This window comes from Carica papaya, chromosome 2 (assembly GCF_054855325.1).
Source record: "Carica papaya isolate Zhongbai chromosome 2, ASM5485532v1, whole genome shotgun sequence".
NCBI classification, from domain to species: domain Eukaryota; kingdom Viridiplantae; phylum Streptophyta; class Magnoliopsida; order Brassicales; family Caricaceae; genus Carica; species Carica papaya.
In genome coordinates, this window is record NC_142310.1 from 20230644 (window position 1) to 20250035 (window position 19392).

Genomic DNA, 19392 nt, shown 5'->3' on the forward strand with positions numbered 1-19392 from the left:
TCGGGGTTGTTGACCGGGCGTCTGACGTAGTGTAATTTTTTTAAATTGCGTTTTAACCTCCGATTTTTTATTTTTCTTTCAAAAATATCCCTAGAACCCAAATTTTTACCATTTTTTTCTAAATTTTTTTCAATTCAATCCTTTATCAATTTACTCAATTTTTCTATTAAATTAAAATAAAACAAGATATAATAAAATAAATAAAATAATTAAAAAAATTATATTTATTAATAAAATATAAAAAAAGAAATTTTAGATAGGTGTTATAGGGATCCTTACTCAATTTGATGCCCGGAGCTAACTTGTTTGGCTGTGTCTACGGGCGATTCCTGGATTTTTTAAATTTTTCTTCAGGAATTAAAGCGTGCTAATAGTACCTACAAATGCTCCAAACAAACCCAAAATCAGTCCCAGGGGCCACTTGGCCAATTTCGAAGTTCCGGCACGGCAACTTCGCTGTGCTCCAGCGACGGTGCCGCCGCTCGCGGTGGCGGTTCGTCTCAGGTCAGCTATTTTTGGCCGATTCTGCATCGATTCTTGTGAGAAAATACGTTAAAGGGCATTGGTTGACCGAAAATACACAAAAAAATAGAAACTCACTAGCGATGGGACTCTCCAGTGCGGCAGCTCCTCCGCCTCATATTGCGGTTGGGTGTTTTGCTCCAGTCAACCTGTAGAGAAGGACACAGTAATCATAAGGGTAGAAAAATTACACATAATGGGAATCAGGAAGGGTTTCATCGGAAGCGTTTTGTGAAATTCCCCGCGGCGGCAGCGCTAGGCTTCGCCTATATTTTTCGGCCAATTGGACAATTCTTTTGCTCCGATTTGGCCGTGGATGTATTTAGAATTGAATTCTGAGTAAAAAAATTTTTTTTAACCTTTTTTGGTAGTCGAAAAGGTCTCCGGTGCGGCGGTGGGTGGCAGCGGTCTCCTTCCTGGCAACTGGGTCTTCTTCTCCGACGAGGGGGTCTGGCGGCTAGGGTTAGGGTTTTGTGCGGATGAGGGTTATTTATATCCATCAGCTTTTGATCTAGGCCATCTATCTTATTTGATCTGAACCGTCCCATCGCAATTAAATAAAGAGTGAATCTAGATCGTTCATCGCGATCTAATCTGGACCGTCCATCGTGATCTAATCTAAACTATCCAATCCTATTCAAATATGACCGTCCGATTGCATTTGGGAGGGGGATACACATCTGGGCCGTTCGTGCACGCAGGAACGGATCTGGATCGTTCGATCGCGGGCACGCAGATCGCCCGTCTGGCCTCCCGCGTGGTACCGCGTCAGCGTCCGCTGCCACGCTGTGCGTCCTGATTCATCGGGCTTGTTGACCGGGCGTTTGATGTGGCGAAATTTCTCTAAATCGCATTTTGACATCTGGTTTCTGATTTTTCTTTTAAAAATATCATCAGAATCTAAATTTTCACCCATTTTTCTCAAAATTATTTTCAATTTAATCTTTCATCAATTTTATTTTAGTTTTTACTCTAGATAAATAAAGAAAATTGAAAAATTATTTTATTATATTTATAATAAAATCCTAAATTACAAAAAACTAATTTAGGGTGTTACAGTAATAATTTTTTTTTTTTTAGAAAACGTGATCAAAATCATCAGTCAACATTTAAAACCAACGATTAACTGTCAAAAGTTAAAGTTATCGATAAAAGGTATTATAGTTAATTATAAAACTATACCATATGTATCTAAATAATTAAATAAACCCTAATGAGGGTTGTGACCATGCAACTGCCATATCTGTTATATTTATATATACAGAATAGAAACTTAACATGTATATATACGAATAAAAAAAGTAGAGCATGCCACACATATTGTGTAGCACTGTGGTTCTATTATGAAAAAAATATAACTTACACAACAAGTAGTATAAAAGATATATTTTCTTTCAATTAAGTATAATGAAAATAATATAATTCAAAGATCATTTGCACATTTTTTATTTGTATAATAAACAAAAAAATGTTATCATGCGTCTATCTAAAAGCATATGATTTTTGATAATGTTTATTAAATTTGAAGACCTTAGTTCTTTAGTAATCTATTTTTATGGTATATATCTCACATTTGAATTTTTTTTGGAGTTTAAGTAATTAAAATGTAAAGGAAAACAGATGATAAAATGTCTTTAATTTAATTCTATCTTTTATCTATGTTTATTTCATTTTATGCAAAAAGAAAGAGCCAAAAAATAGTGAAGTATTAGAAAAGATAAAATAAAAATTATTAATGTAATATGTGTATATATAGGTGTTTTAGTAAAAGTTTTATTTCCAAGATTTATGAGAAAATATTTAATTTTTATATATAATTACTATAGTCACAATTATAAACATGGTGCATAATAATGTGTAAACCCAAAAAATAAAGTCCAAAAAGATAACAAAATAAACCGAACTGAAATTTTAATTAAAACCAGGCCCACGGAGAGCGTAGAAGGCTCCACAAAATCTGAGGCCTTTATCTTCCCGCGAAACGTTTCTACATTTTTCCCCCGACCTCTGACATTATCAATGGCGTCAATATCGGCCATTGGCTATCTTCCGCAGTCCCTGACGTTATCTGCTTCAAGAGCTTCACCTGCAGTACACCATCGTCTATTCTGGAATCTTGTTTTTTCGTTTTTTCTTTTTTCCTTTCGTTTTGTTTAATCTGAATGATGAAAGTGTCCGTTAAAGTTTCTCCCATTTGTCTCGTGATGTTTCAGAAGTGGCGCCGACCAGTAGTGGCTCAATCTTTTCAGCGATACTATGGAGTTTTTTATTCAAGTTCTTGCGGTAAGTAACTATTCCTTACTGGTTTTTTTTTGTTTTATGTGAAAGAAAAAATTGTGACCTTTGATTCCAAATCGTGAAATTCTTTTAATGATGGCATGGTTCGCATGGATGCCATTCTTTCAATTATGTATAACTATAGCATTATTCAGAATCTCTCTCTCTCTCTCTCTCTCTCTCTCGCTCTCTCTAATTTCCCTTTGCTCTATCATTCTGATGTTGTCTGATGTAAGAAATATTATTTTTGGTTATCTTTGTTTGAAAAGTCGCCTCTATGCTTCCTAGGTGAAAGTAATCCAATTGCTTATAGACATGATTTTGTGCGAAGAAAAGTTTTGATATCAACAATTGGGGTGTTAGCTGGAGCCATGTGGAATCCTTCGAGCGATATGGAGGCCGTAGCATCTGAATTTGCTGACAGTAATTTCCTATAATTCCTTACTCCTAGCATTTTATCCACTCATCTTTTGTGTTTATGTGGCTCTGATGGGAACTCTTTTCCTACTATTGGTTTCTGTAAGAGCTGCTGAAATAGAATATGTTGAGTTCAACAGGGGACAAACTAGGTGCTGCTGGACTTTTGTAAAATCTCTATGAGAATAATGAATGTTGGTTAGCTGCCTTGTTACTCTGATTATATTGTAGAATACTTTGTTACCTGGATACTCGAGTGTCTAATGCCAATACGTGGGTCCCTTTGTAGAGATCCGGAACTTAAAAAGAAATAAATTCATAAATTTAATGCGGAAGCGATTAATAGAGTTAGAGTTTACATCTTTACACAATAATTTTGAATGCCCAATAGAATTACGAGAATATTCTTTCTAAAAGACAAACGAAAATTAAAAAAATAAAACGAAAAGTGAATAACTAAACATTTTAAAATAGCCTTCATTAGCACTTGAAGGAAGTATGGATAGTGAAATACTCACAATCCTCTTATTGATCGGGATAAGGATTTTGGTTCTCTTTATCTAAAATAGTTAATGAAAGGGTGAATTATACTAATGTAGTAAAAATATCACACTAATTATAAATACGAAAAACTGAAAATTGGTAAAAATCATAAAACCACTAATGTAGCACTTAATTTAAGTAAATTCATTTAATATAAAGAAAACCATTTATTCCGTATTTACCGTAATGAATTTTCCAAAAATAATATATGAAAATCCATATGCATATCACTTTTCACTTTCACACATAAGAGAACGAGAAATAATAACTTTTTTTTCTTACCTACTTACTGGTACCTCTGGGGGTCTATAGGGGTTGTCTCCCCTACTCGTGAACCCAATATCTAATTTTAACAATTAGCTAGCCGTCTCCATTCTCCATCTGGTAATGGGCACCAAACATTTCATCGCCTCGATACCCGTCCGGTATGAGGGTGAATCATATCTCCTAAATTTTTTCGGTAAGGGATTTCTTAATCCCGTCCGACTGAGATAGCGTTCATGGTAGGCTTCCCCATGTACCGGACCTGTTCGCCATTTCTCTGGGTATCCAATAAGTTTTTCACATAAAGATTCTTATAGCAAACAACCAATGAACTCATATTAATATCTCATATAATATTCACAGATCAACTAAATTACATTAATGCTTACGGTATATAAACAAAATAACCAGATAAATTGATAAGACTATTGAACTATAAAATTAAGAACATATGCTATACGAAAATCAAGTAAGTAGGACAGTACAGAAAAATAGACAGGAATCAAGACAATTGTGAACTAATCGATTTCGGCTCCATTAGTAACTTGTAATTATTTTTATGGTTTTCTAATTTTTCACAAAAACACAAAATTATACAACTTTAAGGTTTAATTTACTGTAACGGAGAATAGGGTAAGGGATCCTTACCCCGATCGGTGTTTCGAGATGTTGAGCTATCTAATACGCCTCCTAACGGATCAGTTAAACTATATTCATGCTTACGGTATATAAACAAAATAACTAGATAAGTTGATAAGACTATTGAACTATAAAATTAAGAACATGTGCTATACGAAAATCAAGTAAGTAGGACAGTACAGAAAAATAGATAGGAATCAAGATAATTGTGAACTAATCGATTTCGGCTCCATTAGTAACCTGTAATTATTTTTAGGATTTTCTAATTTTTCACAAAAACACAAAATTATACAACTTTAAGCTTCAATTTACCGTAACGGAGAATAGGGTGAGGGATCCTCACCCGGATCGGTGTTTTGAGATGTTGAGCTATCTAATACGCCTCCTAACGGGTACCGGGTTCTCTGCATTTTTCCTGTGTAATTCAAAATAATCGTCACATACTTAAAAATATTTCAAAAATCCAAAATCGGTGTCCAAAACTCATTCCGGTCAATTTTGGAATTCCAGCACGGCGGCAACGCTGTGCTCCAGCGTTGGCTTCGCCGCCCACGGCGGCGATTCGCTTCGGTCTGGTCGATTTTGGCCGGTTTTGGTTGATTTTGACTGGTTTTGGCTGTATCCGTGCAGAAAAACACGTTAGGGGCCTTAGTTGGCCGGAAAATCACAAAAAAATCGAACCTACCAGCGGAGAGACTTTCAGGTGCGGCGGCTCCGCCGGTCCTCCTTCGCGACTGAGATTCTTTCTTCAGGTATCTTGCAAAGAAAAGGACGGTGAACACAATAATCGAAAAATCACGTGAAACAAGAATCGAAAAGGGACTCATCGGAGGGATTTTGGAGTTTTAGCCGCCGTGGCTCTGCCAGACTTTACCTGCGATTTTCGGCTCACCCGTCGTTCCTCTTGCTCCAATTTGGCTACGAGAGTACTCAGAATCGAATTCTGAGTGGGTAGGAAATTTTTACCTTTTTTGACGGTTGGCGGTGGCTCCGGTACGACAGCGGTTGGCAGTCAGCCTCCTTCTCCGGTGTTTGATTCTTCTTTTCCGGCGGAGGTTGGCGGCTAGGATTTAGGTTCCTGTGTGATGCGAAGTATTTATAACGATTCCGCGTTGATCTGTACCGTCCATCATGAGTGATCTTGTTCGTTCGATCGCGCCTAAGGAGAAAACAAATCTTGGTCGTTCATCGTGATTAATCTCGACCGTCCGATTGCGTCTAAGGGAGAAACAAATCCAGGCCATCCATGCGCGCAGGATCGATCCTCGACCATCCGATCGCAAGGTACGCGGATTGCTAGTATGGCCTCCCGCGTGGCACCGACATCAGCACGCCTTGTCACGCGGTATGCTCCGGTTTGTCGAGACTGCTGACTAGGCAGTCCTACGTGGCCGAACTTTCTTTATTTGCACTTTGACCTCTTGTTTCCAATTTTTCTTTTAAAAACATATTCAGAATTCAAATTTTCACAATTTTTTCTCAAAATTGTTTTCAATCTCGTCTCTAATTCATTTTTTCTCAAAATTTTACTTAAATAAAAATAAAATAAATTAATCAATTATTTTAAATTAATAATTAAAGAATAAAAAATTTATATCGGGTCGTTTTTTAGGTCTTGATATTGTAAAACTCTCCCCCACTTAAGAAAATTTGGTCTGTCAAATTGGTCATTCTCTCACTCAGTTGAACAGCTGGGGGTACTCGGCCCTAAACCTTGATTTCAGTTCCCAAGTGGCTTTTTCCTGCATATTGTTCTGCCATAAAACCTTAATAAATGGAATTTCTTGGTTGTAGAATACTTTACTCTTCTGGTCTACAATGCTTATCGATACCTACTCATAGAATAGGTCCTCCTGAAGTAAAAAAGACTTGTGGGATAGAATGTGTGAGGGGTCTGGGTTGTACTTGCGTAGCATAGATACGTGAAATACATTATGAACCCTAGATAGCTCTGAAGGTAGTGTTAGTCTACAGGCAGTCGTACAAATCTGGTCTAAGATCTTAAATGGTCAAATGAACTAGGAATTTGATTTTTTTCTCTTGCCAAACTTACTGATCCCTTTGAAAGAGTGATTTTAAGAAACACTCAGTCACCTTTCTCAAATTCTAAATCCCTCATCCGGGAGTTTGCATAGCTTTTCTGCCTGCTCTGAGCTGTTTAGATATTATTTCTGATCTTAACTATCTTGGCTATAGTCTCATTCACAATATATGAGCCAAATAATTTTCTATCACCTACCTCTTTCCAACAGATTGGCGATCTGCATGGGTAGCCATACAATGCATCATAAGGAGCCATGCCGATACTTGCCTGGTAGCTATTATTGTAGGCGAACTCTATCAGAGGTAGGTGATCATTTCAATGGTCCCTGAAGTGTAGAACGCAAGATCGGAGCATATCCTCCAGTGTACGAATCTTCATCTCTGATTGTCCATCGGTTTGAGGGTGGAATGCGGTACTAAGGGATAGTTTCGTTTTCATGATTTGTTGAAAACTAGATTAAAATCGAGAAGTGAACTTGAGATCTCTGTCGGATACCACTGACACTGGAACTCCATGTAATATGACTATCTCTCGGATATACATTCTTGCTATATTGTCAAAGGGGTCGGTCATCTTGATAGCCAAGAAGTGAGAAAACTTGGTGAGTCGATCGACAATTACCCAAATGACATCATATCCTGAGCGTGGTTTAAGCAACCCTGTTATGAAATCTATTGTGATATGTTTCTATTTCTACTCCGGAATCGGTAATGGCTGACGTAACTCGTTTGGACGTTGATGTTATGCCTTAACTTGTTGGCATACTAGACACTTGGAAACAAAGTCGGCTACCTCTCTTTTCATTCCACTCTACCAAAATCGGGTTTACATATTTTAACACATTTTAGTACTTTCGAGATGTATGGCGAACTTAGAGTTGTGAGCCTCTGTTATGATGTCAATTTTTAGTTCACTATCATCTAGAATATACAATTTGTCCTGAAACCTGAGCAATCCATCAGCAGAGACTCGAACTTCTGGATGTACTCCCTGTTCTACATCTTTCTTGAGGGTAACTGTGGTGGAATCGGTTAATTGGACTTCTCTTATTCTCTGGATCAATTCGGGTTGGACAGTTAGGTAGGTCAAGCATGCAACTCTCTTTAAGTACTGAAGTCGTATCTGTTGTGCGGCCCTATTACTCTGCATTCATAAATTATTATGTGAGCTAACATACCTGCACTTTTTTTGTTGAGCGCGTCAGCTACTACATTGCCCTTACTTGGGTGATACAAGATATTACGATCATAATCCTTGAGGAGCTCTATCTAACGCCTCCTACGCATGTTCAGGTCTTTCTGAGTGAATATGTGCTTCAAACTCTTATGCTCAGTAAAAATCTCAAAAGTCTCCCTATACAGGTAGTAGTGGCAGGCCTTTAAGACGTAAATAATGGCGGCAAGTTCCAAGTTGTGGGTGGGGTAATTTTTCTCATGATTCTTCAACTGCTTGGATCCATAAGTTATGACCTTACCATGCTGCATCAGAACAAACCCAACCCCAGGTAGGAGGCATCACTGTACACTGTATATCCACCTGTCCCATTCGGTAAAGCCAACACAGGTGCAGTAGTTAACCGCTTCTTGAGTTCTGTAAAACTTCTTTCACAGTTCACGTTCCATTCAAACTTAACGTTCTTCTTTATGAGTCAGGTTAAAGGAGCGGTAAGACTGGAAAATCCTTTTACAAATCTGCGGTAATAACCTGCCATTCCCAGAAAATTATGAATCTCCTTAACTGAGATTAATTTCTCCCATCCAACCACTGCATCAATTTTTTCAGCGTTTACTGATACTCCATCCCTTAATATGATGTGTTCTAAAAAGGTAGTCTGCTTAAAACAGAACCCACACTTGCTTAATTTTGCATATGTATCTTCTCCCTGAGAACCTGTAAAACCTGAGTCAGGTGGTGAGTGTGTTCCTCTTTGTTTTTTGAATAGAACAGAATATCATCAATAAACACAATGACGAACTGATTTAATAATTATTTGAAAACCTTATTCATCAAGTCCATAAAAATGGCTGTTGCGTTGGTTAGTTCAAAGAGCATGACTAGAAACTCATGATGCCCGTACCTAATTCTGAAGAGAATGTCCTCAACCCTGATCCTTATCTGGTGGTAACCCGAACGCAAATCTATTTTGGAGAAGAACTGAGCATCCTACAACTAGTCAAAAAAGTCATTAATTCTGGGGAGATGGTACTTGTTCTTGATCGTAACTCGGTTCAATCCCCTGTAGTCAATACACAATCATAAGGTCCCATCCCTTTTTCTTGCAAATGTGACTTCAGCACCCCAAGGAAATACGCTGCTATGACGGATGAACCCACTATCTTACAATTCATTGATCTGTTTCCTCAATTCTTCTGTCTCAACATGGTTCATGCGGTAAGGGGCAACAGAGATAGGCTGGGTGCTAGGTTCAAGATCTATGGTGAACTCAACTTTCTTGTCAGCTGGCAGTCCAGGTAGTTCATCAGGAAATACATTCGGGAAGTCTCGGACTATCGGGATTTCTTAAATGCAAACTTCTTTGTTAGGTTTGTCTAATGTAAAGAAGACAATAGAGTTAAAGCACTATATAATGAGGAAATTACCATGGGGAAATAATATTAAAACTTTCATTAACTTGTAAATGGCTTTCCGTTAAGAGGGTTGAATATAAGTTTTTCGTGAAAACAATCTACGGTGGCGTGGTACGCCACTAACCAGTTCATTCCCAAGATTATATCAAAATCCCCTCATGTCAATCTCTATTAGGTCCACACTCAATTTCTTATATACTATGTCTATAACACAAGTTTTGTATATAATCTTCCCTAATAGTGTTCTACTTCCACAAGTAGATACAAATAATATAAAATCAAGTTTTTCCGGTAATACATTTAAGTTTTGTGTGAGACAAACAAATGTGAAGCACCAGTATTAATCAAAACATGTGCAAGATGATTACAGATAGTGTATGTACCCTGTATCACGTCCGAGTTGGCTTCAACATCCTGCTGAGTTAGGTTGTAAACTTTACCTTGAATAGTAGGTCTGGCCTGCTTCTGATTTCGCGGGCACTCTCTCGCGTAATATTGGGTACTTCCACATATGCGATAAGTATTATTGAGACGACAGCAGAGTCGGTCCCCATGATCCTTACCAAAGTGCTGGCAAGTCCTATCGCATCCTATTACCAGAGCCTGAGGAGGAGACAGAGTCACTGGCCTAGGGCTCTTGTTCTACTGAACTGATGCAGTGGGTGTTGGTCTGTGGTGTGAAACCAGAGGTATGGGATTCTCCAATACTGGAGAAAAGATGCGAAGGTTCCTCTATACTAGCTGTGCCTTAGCTATAATGGCTGAGTAGGTACTAAGCTCAAATACGTACAACTGCTGTCTGATCTCAGGGCGGATACCCCATTCAAACTTTATTGCCTTCATGTCCTCATCTATCATGTTCTAAGAGAAAAATCGGCACCCAACTCTAGGAACTTTCGGGTATACTTCGACACAGTCATCTCACCCTGTACTAGGTGTGCAAACTCTATCTCCTTCAAATGTCGGAGGTGCTCTGGGAGGTACTATGCATTGAAGGCCATCAGGAACTACTCCCAAGTGACTGGACCGGGCAGAGTGGACTGCTTGAGCTGCCACCAGTGGTCTGCCTCTCCTACAAACATGTAGATGGCAGGTATAACCTTATGTTCGAGGAACCACCTCAAGAGTCGTGAAGACCTTCTTTGTCTCAGCCAACCAATATTCGGCCTCTTTAAAAGAGGATGCACTTATAAAGATAGATGAATTTAGTCTTTTGTACCTTTCAATGTAGTCTGAGTCCATCATGGGTGCAACTGAGTCCCGTAGAAAAGGAACTATATTGTGTTGGGGAAGGACCGGGTGGCCTTGTGGTGGTGCCGGATGATACGGTGGAGGCACCGGGTTGTACTGTTGTTGTATTTGATGATGCAGTGGAGGCATCGGATTGTATGCAGTGGTGTCGGATGGTACAGTGGAGGAGCAAGATTGTATCAGGGTGGCTCCCGATCTTCTCACTACAAGGGTGGCTTAAATTGTGGCAACGGGGGAGGGTCAGACATCTCCTTCCTTTCTTCCTGAGTCTGCTGAGCAGAGATGAGTCTCTTCGGCATCTCAAAGAGCCGGTCAACATTCTCTCGAAGTGAGCCATCCCGGGCTGCTCGATTTAGTGGGGATCTTCCTCTCTTCATTTTCTTGTACCTGCATTTCATAAGAAAAGGTTGAGTGATAGTTTGTATTTGGTGTTTTTAACTCTTTGTGCAATGAATGGTTTCGAGAAACGCGGCTTTGATACTAACTGTATAAATCCGGAATTTAAAAGAAAATAAATTCATAAATTTAATGTGAAAGCAATTAATAGAATTAAGGTTTACATTCTTTATACAATAATTTTAACTGCTCAATAGAACTACGGGAATGTCCATTCTAAAAGATAAACGAAAATTAAAGAAATAAAACAAAAAACGAATAATTAAACATCCTAAAACAACTTTCACTAGCACTTGAAAGGAGTCTGAATAGTGAACTACTCACAACTTTCTTACTGATCGGGATCTGGATTTTCGTCATCTTGGTCTGAAACAGTTAATGAAAGGGTGAGGTATACTAGTCCAATAAAAATATCACACTAATTATAAATACGGAAAACTAAAGATTGGTAAAAATCATAAAACCATTAATGAAGCACTTAATTTGAGTAAATTCATTTAATATAAAGAAAATCGTTTTTTCCGTGTTTACCGTAACGAATTTTTCAAAAACAACCTATGAAGACAAATATTCATATCACTTTTCACTTTCACACATAAGAGAACGAGAAATAATAACTTTCCTTTTTTACCTGCTTACTAGTACCTCTAGGGCCTATAGGGGTGTCTCCCCTACTTGTGAACTCAATATTCAATTTTAAAAATTAACCAGTCATCCTCATATTCCGTTCGGCAATGGGTGCCAAACATTCCATCGTCTCGATATCCCGTCCGGTATGAGGGTGAATCATATCTCCTAAACTTTTATTGTAAGAGATTTCTTAGCCTCGTCTGACTGAGATAGTGTTCACGGTAGGGTTCTCTATATATCGGGCCCGTTTGCCCTTTCCTTGGGCACCCAGTAAGTTTTTCACATAAAGATTCTTATAGCAAACAACCAATGAACTCATACCAATATCTCATATCACATTCACAGATCAATTAAACTACATTCATGCTGACGGTATATAAACAAAATAATCAGATAAGTTAATAAAATTATTGAAATATAAAATTAAGAATATGTGTTATACAAAAATCAAGTAAGTAGGACAATACAGGAAAATAGACAAGAATAAAGACAATTGTGAAATAACCGATTCCGACTAAACTAGTAATTTGTAATTATTTTTATGGTTTTTTAATTTTTCACAAAAATATAAAATTATACAACTTTAAGCCTCAATTTACTATAACGGAGAATAGGGTGAGAGATCCTTACTCGGATCGGTGTTTCGAGATATCGAGTTATCTATTACGCCTCCTAACGAGTAACGGGATCTCTGAATTTTTCCTATGGAATTTAAAACACTTGTCATATACTTAAAAATATCCCAAAAATCTAAAATCGGTATCCAAAACTCATTCCGGCCAATTTTGGGATTTCGGCACGGCGGTGCGACTGTTCTCCGGCACTGGCTCAGTCGTCCACGGCGATGGTTCGCCTCAGCCTGGCCGGTTTTGGTCGGTTTTAGCCGATTTTTACTGGTTTTGGCCGTATCCCTGCAGAAAAATACGTTAGAGACCTCGGTTGGTCGGGAAATCACAAAAAAAACTGAACCTACAGGCGGGGGGACCTCCAGGTGTGGCGGCTCCGCCAATCCTCCTACGCGGCTGTGGTTCTTTCTTCGGCTATCTTGCACAGAAAATAATGCTGGGCTTGGCTTGCGATTTCCCGCTCACCCGCCGTTTCTCTTACTCCGATTTGGCCACAGGAGTACTCAGAATTGAATTCCAAGCGGGTAGAGGGAATTTTTACCTTTTTTGGTAGTCGGTGGTGGCTCCAGTGCAGCGATGGTTGGCAGTCGACCTCTTTCTCCAACGTCTGGTTCTTCTTCTTTAGCGGGGGCTGGCGGCTAGCAGTTAGGGTTTAGATTCCTATAAAATACAAAGTATTTATAACCATCTCGCATTGATCTGGATTGTTCATCGCGATTGATCTCGTCCGTCCAATCGCGTCTAAAAAGAAAACGAATCTGGGTCGTTTATCGTGATTAATCTCGACCGTCCGATCGCGCCTAAGGGAGAAATGGATTTAGACCGTCTACACGCGAGGAATTGATCCTGGGCTGTCTGATCGCAGGGCATGCGGATCGCCGGCGTGGCCTCCCGTGTGGCACCGACATTAGCGCGCCTTGCCACGCAGCGCACTCCGGTTTGTCGAGACTGCTGACTTTGCAATCTTATGTGACCAAACTTTCTCTATTTGCATTTTAACTACCTGTTTTCAATTTTTTTTAAAAAAACATCATCATAATCCAAATTTTCACTCAATTTTTTCAAAATTGTTTTCAATCTCGTCCGTAATTCATTTTTTTCCTCAAAATTTTACTTAAATAAAAATAAAATAAATTAATCAATTATTTTAAATTAAAAATTAAAGAATAAAAAATTTATTTCGGATCGTTTTTCGAGGCCGGATATTACACGCTTGTCCATTTATTGAATACTGAACTTCATCCCTTTGAAATATTTTTGAAAATATGAGTTCTTGAATCATCTTCTTATATCTCTGCTCGTTCTAAACTCTGCCTTCTTTAATCTTGTTACCTCTGATGAGGTCTGTAAACAAATCCAACCAAAGCTAGTTTAGTGTTGCTGCTTGAAATTATGTGCCAGTCATTGTTTACTTCGCTCATCAAGGTACTTTTAGTGTCAGTAAATTTGCATGTCACTGAATTTCCTTTATTGTGAGGTCAATTTGTTATTTATTTTGCGGGCTTATTGGCTTCTTTCTGGGCATACAGTGCCAGCACTTAGGGGCAAGGATTATGGCAAAACGAAAATGAGATATCCGGACTACATAGAAACAGAATCAGGTCTCCAGTATAAGGTCACCTGTCAGAAACTTTGTTTTCTAAACCCACTTATGAATTTATTACCTCCACAAGCACTCCCAATTTAGTTATTTCCGTTAATTCTATCTTTAAAAGGAATGCAGGATTTGCGTGTAGGAACTGGCCCCAGGCCGACAATGGGAGAGACAGTAGTGGTAAGGGAAAATTTCTATGCAATCTGGTTTCGCTGGCTGTCAGACATCTTAAAAATCAGCTGACTTTTTTTGGACTCCAGAATGAATTATAAAATGAAAATAAGAATAGTTTTTGAATTAAACTATGTCTCTTAGTGATAATTAGGTAAACATGTTCACAGATCTGATGTATATTATTAATTTCCACCTTGAAGTTATTGATGCAAGATATGGACTCTGAATGCACTGTAGGTTGATTGGGATGGGTACACCATAGGATACTATGGCCGGATATTTGAAGCTCGAAACAAAACAAAAGGTGGTTCGTTTGAGGTGTGAAAAACCTGTAATTTTTGTATTGCTGGTCATTTTTTGGTGCTTGATTTAAAGAAAATGATTTTTGGATTCTTAATATGCAGGGGGATGACAAGGACTTCTTCAAATTTAGACTGGGATCACAGGAGGTGAGCAATTATTTTCCTGTTTTGGGCGATCAAGAATATCTCAGATTACTTTTTTTTTTTCAATTAAAAAAAATGGAGGAAGCATTCTCAGATCTCAGAATACAGATGAAAATACAGATGAGTGAAATGGAGGAAGCATTTCTGTCCCATCAGATTCTAGTTATTTTCTTTTCAAATTTTGTTCATTTAGATATTATCTTGTTCTGCATTCATTCACCACTATGGAAACCATGTCAAGATATCTTTTTGTTTTATTCTTTTGGATCTTTTCGACATAATGAGATTTTTCCCAAAGCTGTGGCCAATTGGCAAGGACAGTATTCAAATGGGAAATTGATAAATTTTTTGGTCATATCAAGCCTATTAAATGGTTCACTTGCTTCTTTCTTTACTTGATCTATTTTGTTCCTGAAGGTGTAACTGTTGCTGTATTATTCTTTGGTATTCAGGTAATACCAGCTTTTGAGGAAGCTGTTTCAGGAATGGCTCTGGGTGGCATCAGGAGGTGGGTTAAATCTGCTTTTCTCCCGAGAGATAGGATTCGTTACACTGAGAGGGATTTTTTTTTTTTCCTTCTCTTTTTTCTTTTGGGCTGAAATACTGGGAGAGATTTAGATCTTCAACATTGAAGGAAGCATGAAATGATATAACTCAGATAAGATGCATGCAGAGAACTCATAATTGAATGAATTATCAATTTTGTATTATTTTAGTAGTTATTGCCATGCATTGTGCGTCTTTGTGTGTAATTTCTTCGGGCCACTCCTGTTTGTCTTCTAATGCATACTCCTATTAAAGTATGCCAAGAATAGATCAAACATTAATAAACAGACTTTTTCGTAGGTGGAATTCTATAATGCACTCTGTCTATCAAACCCTGCTCATAAATTAGTGGAAGAACTTCTGATGCAGCCTACCTTTTGTACATGCACAATGAATGCAGAACTTTGACCATGCTAATCAGCTCACGTGATGCAGGATCATTGTTCCCCCAGAACTAGGATATCCTGAGAATGACTATAACAAGAGTGGTCCGAAACCGACAACATTTTCGGTAATGCTCAAATCGTTTGAAATTATAATTGTTGTTTAGTTTAGGGATGCTTCTATTAGTGGCATGCTATCATTTGTTGCAGGGTCAACGAGCATTAGATTTTGTCTTGAAGAATCAAGGGCTGATAGATAAGACTCTTCTGTTTGATATTGAGCTTCTTAAGATAATTCCAAATTGATCCCTAGGTCAATAGACTTAGCTTCCAGCATCTGCGAATTGAGGATGGTATTGTATTGCCTCCTTAAATTTGGAAGAAGATTTACAAGTTCTCTGGTTTGCCAATATTTGTTCTCTCTGTACTTATACTGATACACATTGTGTGGGTCAATGCATTATATTTTCAGTTACATTGCGAGGAGGCATGTCACGAGGAACTAATAATCAATGTGGGATGCTAAGTTGATTGCTATTGATTATATCATTATTATACCGAAACATAAACAAATTACCATACAAAATTAGTTCGAAGAGAATAAATATTGTATACATTCGTGATTTGAAGAATAAGCATTTAAAGTATGAACATTTAAAGTTGATTGGTATTTGTTATACATGTGGCTGAAATTAAATGGTAAGACAGACAAATCATTGCATGCATTATTCTTGAAATATAAATCAAATTGGGAAAAAATGAAGCATATAGTAAGGTGAAGATATTATGAATATCTATGCTTTTAATACATATTTTTGATTGAGTTTTGAAGGACAATAAAATTAAGTTTTATCATCTATCAAAGAGGAGGGGATTTTTGGATTGTATTATTAATTTTGATAATTGACAAAAACTTAATTTTGCAATCGTGATTATTGATTGAATTTTTTATTTAACTAGCATGGTGCAAGTCAAGAAAATGTATAATAGAACGTTAAAAACCACAATACAAATAAAAGAGGAAAATCAATTGAATATTGAATATTGAAGATTGAAAAGTAATTATTTTATTGTTTATCCTCCATGTTATTAGGTGTTTCAATTTGAAGGCTTAGCACTTTTTCTTATTCAAGTCTTTTTCATTCATAAAAACCTCTTCGAAAATGTTTTTCAGAAATATTTTTTATTAATTTTTAAAAGTTTAAATTTGATTGAAAAATTAATTCTTAAATATTAAAAGTGTACTTAAGTTAATTTTAATGTTACAGAAGATGTGATATAATAAATCTAGTCATAAATTACAATGTTTTCAAAAAAATATATATATTTTTTTTGTTATGTATAGAGTACCTAATTTGCAAGATCACATGTGAAATCACATCAGACGAAGGTTTTGAGAAATATAACCATTGGAACTGTACTAAATGATAAAATTTCAAATTTCTTTATCTCTAATTGCTAGTTTCCTTTTTATCCTTTAAGTACACTTCTTCCACATGATTTAGAGCAAAGAGAGAGGACTTTCAACATCATTCTAAGAGATTCTTTGAAGAAAATCTCATATCTCTAATTTCTTTTCGTCTTCAAATTCTTTAACGTGCTTTTACCTGCATATTTGCTTTTTGAGCAGCATTCTTCAAAAAGCTCTATCAAAAATTACTCAGGTTTCTTAAACATTACTTCATCTACATCTTTTGAAAGATTGATTGAAGAAATAAAATATAAATATATATATTTTAGTTGTGAAGAATCCTCAAGTGTGCTGTTATATGAAAATTTATTTTTTAAAAAAACATTTCTTTGAGAAAATCTTCCAAAAACTTCCTTGAGCTATCACATCATAACTTTTAAAGTTTTTAAATAATCTTTTTGAAAAAATCAAGCCAAAATCTTCATCCTTTTCTCTTGACCGTTGATTGAGTTCTAAGTAAGTTTTAAGTTGTAAACTCACTTGTTATAATAGAAAATATACAAATTTCACTTTATCTTTTAATGACTACTAAAAAAGAGGAGTGAGTATTCCTCTTATGGGTTGAATGTTAAGAAAAATACTTGAAACGTAAACTTAACACATTGATATACAAGCATCTATGTTTCGGAAAATACATGTGAAAGGTGAGCTTAACACCTTAATATACAGACATTTGTGTTGGGAAGACATGTGTGAAAGATGAGCTTAATATCTTAATATATAAGTATTTGTTAGAAATTCATGAAATTAACACATAATCCACAAATCCATTCTGTAACTAATTTCCCAAAATCAATGTGCATAGCAAGACATATAATCACATTAATACATAATGAACTGCATGTAAATATTCATGACATATTTACCTCTTGTAGAAATCCAGACTTTGGAAGAAAAATCAATCAAAAAATCTAATTTTCTTCTTCATGGAAGTAGAACTTTTTGAGAAAGAGAAAGAGAGAGTGGTGAGTTTCTTCTTTGTACGTTTTATTTTTTCTTTTATTTCCTTTTTCTTTTAACAGATTACTAAATGAGTAACTTTCCTTGGATGTGGTAACTGACTATAATTTTGATTTTGAATTTTAACTAACTGGGTAATCCTAATTGAGTCGAGTCCCATCATGGGTGACCCTCCAGATTAATCAATATCTCCCACTCACAAGTAATGGGACCATCTCTTTCTTCAATTCTATAAGATTAATACATAAATATATCGCGTGACCATGCATACTTTGAGAGCACTTTAGCTATATATCTGTTAGCTTGGAATATGTAATTCTATGATATACCCTAGATCACATATCACATTTATATTTCTAATAATCTCATTTAACTAATAAATCAAGTACATTCATAATTATATTTTTCCATAAATAAACATAATTGGTCGACCAATGAATGTACATAAATGATATGGTATATGTTTTAAATTGTGATCTTCCTCTTATCTTGATTCTTTCACCTTTTATTTTATTCGTTTTTTCAAAGATATCCTATTGGACCTAATCAATAATGATCTTTTGGTTATATTTTAAGATAATGAGCCTTAACTAAAACGTTCAATAAACTAATTAGAGTCATGGGGGTACTAGATGAGATTCTCTTAAAATCTCAAAGTCTCATATAATGTTAAAGTTGAGATCTTATTTTTATTACCTGTTGGTCAAATTAGTTGCACATGTGGTATGAATCACATGCTACGGTATTCTTTCCTTTCCCATGGAATACATGTCTTTTATTTCTTATAAATACTATACATATTGTAGTAAGATATACTCAATATCTAATTCCATTTCACTTATATATCTTTTTAATTTTTTAGAACTCTAATATGACAATTTTGTTATGACTTAATTCCTCACCCTGATGAGTGGTGATAATTATTAATATTTAAGCTAGCTCTCAACTACTATCTAGGTAATTAGCTTAAATTTTTCTTATATTTGTCGTACCAAATAATAAAGGTGATTTCCTTTGTGAAAAGACCAATCGTATATATGTCCAACATGTTTTCTCTAAATGTATAAATATATACAACATATGTACACATGTTTGTATATGTATATTCTACAAAAAATGTAGATAAGGCAATAAGAAAGAAAAATAAATAAAGTTTTTCATTGATAACATAACCAGTGAACATGATTAAAAAATATATAAAATGTAAGTATATTTAACACATACGCAAACCTAATAATTTAACATGCCTATAATATGTATCTCTTGGTATAGGCTTTGTACATGGATCTACTATCATATCGTGAATAGATATGTACTTCATGTTCACTTCTTTTTGTGCAACCATATCCTTCACAAAATTGTATTTAATATTTATATATTTTGTTTTTCCATGAAAATTGGGATCTTTGGTATATGCTATTGCTATTTAGCTGTCACATCTCACAATGGTTCATAAACCTTTTTAACCAAATAGTTGCTTGCATTGCAGCTGAAAAAGCTACAAACTCAGCTTCCATTATGGAAAAGGCTATACATGATTGTTTCTTACTACTCCATGATATGACACCATCATTTAGTAAGAAAGCATATCCAGAGGTAGATTTTCTCCCATCTAAATCTC

The 19392-nt window shown here is 36.1% G+C and overlaps 1 protein-coding gene across 7 annotated transcripts; it reads left to right on the forward strand.

The window, feature by feature from the left end:
- Nucleotides 1-2453: 2453 nt before the first annotated feature.
- On the forward strand, nt 2454-16004 carry LOC110816385 (FKBP-like peptidyl-prolyl cis-trans isomerase family protein). Of its 7 annotated transcripts, XM_022044547.2 has the most exons (11): nt 2454-2613; nt 2736-2805; nt 3088-3222; nt 13727-13812; nt 13921-13971; nt 14203-14283; nt 14370-14414; nt 14864-14919; nt 15393-15468; nt 15551-15693; nt 15813-16004. In XM_022044547.2, exons 1-10 carry the CDS (start codon nt 2542-2544, stop codon nt 15644-15646), a joined length of 768 nt encoding a protein of 255 aa, XP_021900239.1. In that variant the 5' UTR covers nt 2454-2541; the 3' UTR covers nt 15647-15693; nt 15813-16004. The 7 variants fall into 7 exon arrangements, 5 of the variants coding, with proteins under 5 accessions (XP_021900239.1, XP_088069690.1, XP_021900238.1 ...); XR_015817128.1 differs by lacking the exon at nt 15551-15693 and having other exon boundaries at nt 15358-15468; XR_002540029.2 differs by having other exon boundaries at nt 15358-15468; nt 15551-15913.
- The last annotated feature ends 3388 nt before the right edge of the window (nt 16005-19392 follow it).